This window comes from Talpa occidentalis, unplaced genomic scaffold, assembly GCF_014898055.3.
Source record: "Talpa occidentalis isolate TD23 unplaced genomic scaffold, MPIMG_talOcc4v2.1 talOcc4.9, whole genome shotgun sequence".
NCBI lineage: Eukaryota > Metazoa > Chordata > Mammalia > Eulipotyphla > Talpidae > Talpa > Talpa occidentalis.
Window position 1 is genome coordinate 928,456 of NW_023605305.1, and position 6,032 is coordinate 934,487.

General features: G+C 71.1%; 1 protein-coding gene across 1 annotated transcript in view; it reads right to left on the reverse strand.

Moving 5' to 3' along the window:
* Positions 1–2,346, reverse strand: part of TTC34 (tetratricopeptide repeat domain 34) — a 29,182-nt gene extending 26,836 nt beyond the window's left edge. The window contains 2 exon segments of the mRNA XM_037499550.1: positions 803–989; positions 2,163–2,346. Coding sequence (XP_037355447.1) covers positions 803–989; positions 2,163–2,346 — 371 coding nt within the window.
* Positions 2,347–6,032: the final 3,686 nt, after the last annotated feature.

Below are 6,032 nucleotides of genomic sequence, written 5' to 3' on the forward strand. Positions count from 1 at the left end.
CCGCCCTCCCAGCTGCAGGGTCAGGGCCGTGGGCGCCAGGGGAGCCCGGCAGGGTGCCTGCCCAGGTGCCAGACGGGAAGGCTCTGTAGGTTTCTGAGGCCACAGCAGGGGCAAGGCGGGCAGCTGTCCCTACAGGCCCCCTCCAATGGCCGCGGGCGGGGGTGCTCTCCTGCGGTCTCTGCTGAGCCTGGGCAGGGGCCGTGCGCGCACATGTGTGCCCGTGTGTGCTGCGTGTGCCATGTGCATGGACTAGTGAGCACATGCCCCGGGCTGGTCCCAGCTTTGCAGCTTTGCGGTGCCTCTGCTGCCCCCTCCCACCACCCCCCACACACCTGTGGGGCTGGCCCGGCCCAGCCTGGCCTGTGGACTGTGGAGACCAGCAGGGAGGTCGCCTGGCAACCTGGCCGCCCGCAGTGCTCATGGCCTTAGGCCGGCGTGGACGCCCCCTTAGGTCAGCTGGGGAGACCTGAGCCCTGCAGAGGGCAATGGTCAGGGCCTGCCCTTGAGCTGCTGGAGGCCTGGGGTGCACGCAGGTTTGGGGTCCCCAAGGCTGAGGCATAGCCACAGTTTCCTGTCCTGCGCCCCACACCCCTCCTCTGGCAGGACCGTTTGAACCTGGGGGCGGCAGTCAGGGCCTCTGGTGGGGGCAGCGGGGGCCAGCCAGTGCCCAGAGACTCAGTGCTGTGCTGGGGACAGCGGTTCTCCTGTCCTGCCCTGCGTCCAGGCTGGCCGGAGAGGCCGGCACCTGGCCTGACCTCAGCCCAGAAACCACTGACCTCCCGCTTCCTGTCTCTAGCAGGACCTGGGGTTTGGGGGGCCTTGGGAGTGGCCTCGGCAGGCTGCGGCCATGGGTCGAGCGTGGGAGCCGGCCCCAGCGTCCCTCAAGGGCAGGGGCTCAGGGGCCGGCTCACGGGGTGCCGAACGGCCGCCGCGGGACCTGGTGTCGTCCACAGAGGTCGCGTGGCCGCCGGTGTTGGCACAGGCGCGTCCTGAAGGGGCACCGCATGGCCCCGAGCGGGGCTGAGCGCCGGCAGGTCCCGCCGCCCCAGGCTCCTCGGAGCGGCTCCCAGCCCCTGCCCCCCGCGGTGGGTGGGGGGCTCCAGCCTCCACCCGAGGGCCCGGCTCCTGCCGAGAGCTTCCCGTGGGGCCTGAGAGGGAAACGGTGGCCGGGCCGTCACCTCCTGCCTCTCCTGGCCGTCCTGCCCGGCTGCGGCCGTCCTCCGCGTCACCGGGTGCCCCGCGCCCAGGCCAGGAGGGCAGGAGGAGCCAGCTCCATCCACCGGCACCCCACGGCACCCCACGATGAACCCGAATCATGTCAGCACCCCAGCTGGGCCCCCAGCGGCTCCCCCAGGCCCACGGTGCCTGTCTCAGGGAGCCCCATGGCCTCAAGCACACGCCCCAGGGGCCGGTGGGGGCACCGAGGCTGCGGCGGGTCCCGGGACCCCTTCCGGAGGGCGGGAGTGTCGGGCCCAGCCGCCCGCGGCCGCGGTAACGAGCAGCACGTGTGCCCCTCCCGCCCTCCACGGGGTCCCCCTCCCGGCCCGCCCGGCCCGCGCCCCTCCCGCCCGCCACGGGGTCCCCCTCCCGGCCGCCGGCCTTGGCATCCGAGGCGGCAGACGCAGCCAGGGAGGCGGGCAGCGCTCGGGCGCGCGTCCAACGTGGTGGAAATCAGGGCGGAACCGGCGCGGGTGGCGAGGTGCCCGCGCGGGGCATTAACCAGGTAACAGATTTGATTAATTTTGTGCCTGGAGGTTTTTTTTCCCTTTTCCCAAAGAATCAGAGAAAACAAAATATTTTTCTAATTAAATAAATCTACGGTGCACGCTAATGGAGCCCGTCTGTGGGCCTGTGACAGGGCAGGGGACGTGGAATAATGATTTTATTTTTTCATTAAATAGAATTATAGGCAGTTACTCAAAGCAACGCGGCGCCTAATTGAAAGAAACCCATTTCTTCTTAATTTACTTTCACGGTTTGGGATGATAAAAGAGCGTGTTCGTTGGAAAATTAAATAAAAAACACAACACCAGGCAGGGACTTTCTGCCGCGCACTGTGTGCTCCTTCCCGCTGCGGGCGCGGTCACCGGGTTCAGGTGAGACCGGGAGTCGGGCCGGCGGGGCTCTCGGGCCGGGGCCGGGGAGCGGCTGGACCACCGGACCTGCAGGGAGCCGCCCCCGGCCCCGGCCCCCAGCGGGGGTTTCCGCCTCCAGCCTCCCGGAGGCTTTGCGGGAGGAGCGGGGCGTGCGGAGGGCGCTCGGCTCCGTGTGCCCCTTGGCCGGCGGCCCTGGACCTGGGGCCCCGCCGCGAGCTCGGTGCTGGTCTCCGACCCGGCCCTCCGCCATCCTGCCCGCTGGCTCGCCCGCTCGCCGCCTGACACGCCACTTCCTCCAGGAAGCCCTCCCTGACCGGCCCCTCACCTCTACTCACGTGCTGTGCCAGTCGCAAACAAGGACACTCATTGAGGCCTACTGTGTGCAGGGCCCTGGGGGATGGGCGGCCGCTGCCCAGCCTGCCCAGGTGGTGCAGGCCCCAGCCCCGCCCTGGAGTGGCCCGCCGGGCGGGCGCCCGCATCTGCCCCTGCACAGGCACCGGCCTCGGCGGCTGCTGAGCAGCCCAGGACCCCCTGGGCTGCCGCTTCACTGTTTATTTTCATCAATTTGAACTGAAATCACCTGCCGGTGGCCGCGGAGGCTCAGGGCGGGCTGCCTTCTGGCGACCACCCGGTCAGCGTCTCCGGCGGCGAGGGGAGCGGGCCGCAGCGGCCAGGCCCTCGTCCCTGCGCTGCTGCTTGGGCAGGCCGGCCGGGGTGCGGGCAGAGGCGCCGGGGGCTGCGCGTCCTCCGGGAGGCATCTGTGAGGGGCAGGACAGATTCTGGGGGCACGCGGGGTCTGCAGGGAGAAGCAGGGCCCCTGGCCTGTGGCGCCCCAGCCCTGGGCTGAGCCCCACACCCGTCTCTCCGGGGGGCAGGGCCCGTGTCCGGCTGCTGAGCTGCGGCCCCAGGACAGGCTCAGCCAGCTGCCTCCCGCTGAGGGGCTATTCCAGGCGGCCGTCCCTCTGGGGGCTGCAGGGACACCAGGCACGTGGGGGTGCCACCGGCGCCCTGGGGCGTTTCTGGCTGTGCCCCGATTCTGTTTGGGTTCTGGGCTGCCCCCTTGGGGGACAGCCTCTGGGTCTGACTCCCCGCCCCGGGCCCGGTGAGTCCCCATCTTGGCTCCCCCCGGGGATCCATCTCCCTGGCCCTCCCCTGCCTGCCAGGAGGGCTGGGGTCTCCCGGGGGCCAGCTCCTGCCCTGCTGCTGGGGTCAAGCGGTCAGCGCTGGGGACGGCCGGGCCTGCTCCCCGTGGGCCGCCTCCCTGATGATCTGGCTCCACGCTCCTGCTTTTCACGCCGCCCGCGCCCCGGGAAGCCCCCAGGGCTGTGCCGGGGTGATCCCAGCTGAGTGAGCTGCCTCCTGGCCATGAAGCCTGGCCACGGCCCTGCACCCCGGTTCCTCCGCCTGGGTGTGGTGGTCAGCAGGGCCCGCCGCCTCCTGGACTCTGCAGCCCCGGCGCCCGAGCGGCTCCGTCCAGGTGGGGAGGCCAGGCGGGCCCCCATCTCAGCGGCTGCGGGGCACGAGCGGCCGGGCCTGGCCCCAGGCTGGACGTGGACCCGCGGGAGTGACCCGGCGGCCCGGGGCAAGGCTGTGCGGGGCGGGGCCGCGGCGTGATGGACGGCGCCGCCCGCTCGGCCCTGACGGATGTCGCCCCCCGCGGGCTCTCTTGGGGTCCTCCATTGCTCCTCGGCGGTGCAGCCCATTTCCCTGTAATCACAGCATTAAACTTTAATATCAGGATTAATAAAACATGGTCTCCTAATAGAGCCGGTCGGGCTGGGACGGCGGGACGCGGGTCCTTGGTGGCCGCCCCCTCGCTCCATCTGCCCCTCAGAACACGCCCCCCCCACCGTGGACGCTGGGCAGCGCCGGGGGCAGCGCCGGGAGCAGGGGACTCCGGGCAGCTCCTCTCCCTGCGGCGGGGCCGAGCCCCCTTCCTGCTGAGCGCCCGGCCGCGCCGTGCCGGGGAGACCCCACAGGGTTAGGGCCGTGGCTGGCTAAGCGGCACAGGTGGGGTGCAGGCTGCCCTTTGCCCCAGCCGCCCCTGCCGCCGCCCCCACGCCTGCCTCGTGGCCGGGGCCCGCAGACGCCGTGGCCGGGTGCGGGTGGCAGGAGGAGCGCCCGCCAGCCTGAGGACCCGGCCCGCGCGGGCCCCGCCTGCTTGTCCACAGGCCCTTGCCGGTCGCGGGACCCACTGACCGTCCTCCGGCCTTCCCGTCCCTCTGGGGGACGAGCCCGGGCTGGGACGTCCGCAGAGGCGGGACCCGCCTGCAGGGAGCCTGGACCCCACTTGTCACGACTCCCCCAGATGCCAGCCTGCCCTGCCCAGCAAGCAGCCTGGTGGCGGGCAGGGCCCGGCATCTGCTGCTGGCGGTGGAGGGCCTCGGCTGCAGGGGCAGCGCCAGCGGAGGGCACCGGGGCTGCGCGGGGAGAGCCGCCGGGAGGGGCTTCGGGGGTCTCTGGGGGGAGGGTCGGGGGAGGGGGCCTTGGGCACGGCCACCTCCCGCGTGGCCACCAGCCGGGCAGCGCACGGCCGCCCCTGCAGCCACGCCTGGAGCCTCCCAGCAGCCGGGAGCGTGGTCAGGGTATGAGGCCCTGGGGCCCCCGAGCTTCTGAGCGCAGACATCGTGGGTTTGGAGTCGGGGCTGCAGAGCTCTGGCCGGAGCAGAGCAGGCGCTGGACACAGGGGCCGGCCGGGGTGACTGTCCCGCCTGGGAGCCGGCCCTCCACGTCGTCGCCCCGGGCCTCCCGGCCTCCAGGGGTTCATGGATGGGACCCACCTCTGCCTCGTTTCTGAGTTGGGGGCCCCGTCCAGGCCTCACCACCCAGCGCGGTGTCTACGCTGGGGCTTGCTGGCCGCTGTCAGGCGGAGGCCTTTGGTCTCTGAGGGCGCCCGTCCCGGCTTCCCAGGTGCTTCCGCGGGTCGCTTTCTGGTCAGTTCTGTGAGGCCGGTGGGGCCTTCGTCCTGCGAGGACCGGGGGGCTCCTCACTGCCCGGGCCGGGGCCGCCTGCGGGAAGCGCCCGCCGCCTTCTGTTCCCGGCGGTAAACGCGGTGACGGCCGCCGCGCACTCAAGCCTCGGGGCGCAGGGTGGCCCTGCTGCGTGCCTGGTCTGGGCCGTGCTGTCCCGGCCCGGCCGCCCCGCCGCTCCGGAGGAGGCGGGAAAAGTCGCGACCGCAGCCGTGACCCGTGTCCCTCCCACCGGTGCAGGCGCCTGTGTGGGGCTGTCATATTATTAGGTGCGCGGAAATGGGGACCGAAGGGTCACCCCGACTGGCCTCCGGGCGGCGACGTCTGCCCCGCGCCAGCTCCCCGTGGCGCCTGCCCCCACCCGCTGCCCGCCTCTTGGCTCTGACCTCCGCACGCCCCTGAGTGAGGGCGAGCCGCGGGCGGCTGGTTTTCCCGCAGGCAGCGCGACTCCCCGCATCTCGTAACCGCGACACGGAGCACCTCGCTGTGACAGGATCCCCAGTTGGGGGTTTTGGGGTTTCGCCCTATTACCTGCCTCCGTTCCTCATGCGGGCCCCTTGGGTGTTCTGAGCCTCCCGCTCACTCGCCCGCCTCCTCCCTGGCTGCTCTTTCTTCTCTTTCAGGCCCGAGCCGGGCCATCTCGCCGAGCGCGCGGGCTCTGCCCTGACTGAGCGCTGCAGCCGCGCCTCTGCGCGCCGGGGCATCTCGACTCCCCGCTGCGAGCGCGTCATTCTGCGGCGCCCGAAACTCCTGGTGACGTGATTGTTGTTTCGTGCAGTGAAGCTTCCTTCACCCCGATTCAGCCCGCTCCCCCTCTGGGGTTCAGCCGCCTCAGGAATTTCATTTCTCCAGTTTGGGGTAATTTTGCTGCTGTCTGGGAACTGTTCATATGTATTTGTGTGCGTGCGTGTGTGTGCGAGTGCATGCACGTGTGTGCCTACGTGTGTGCCCCTGCATGTGTGTGAGT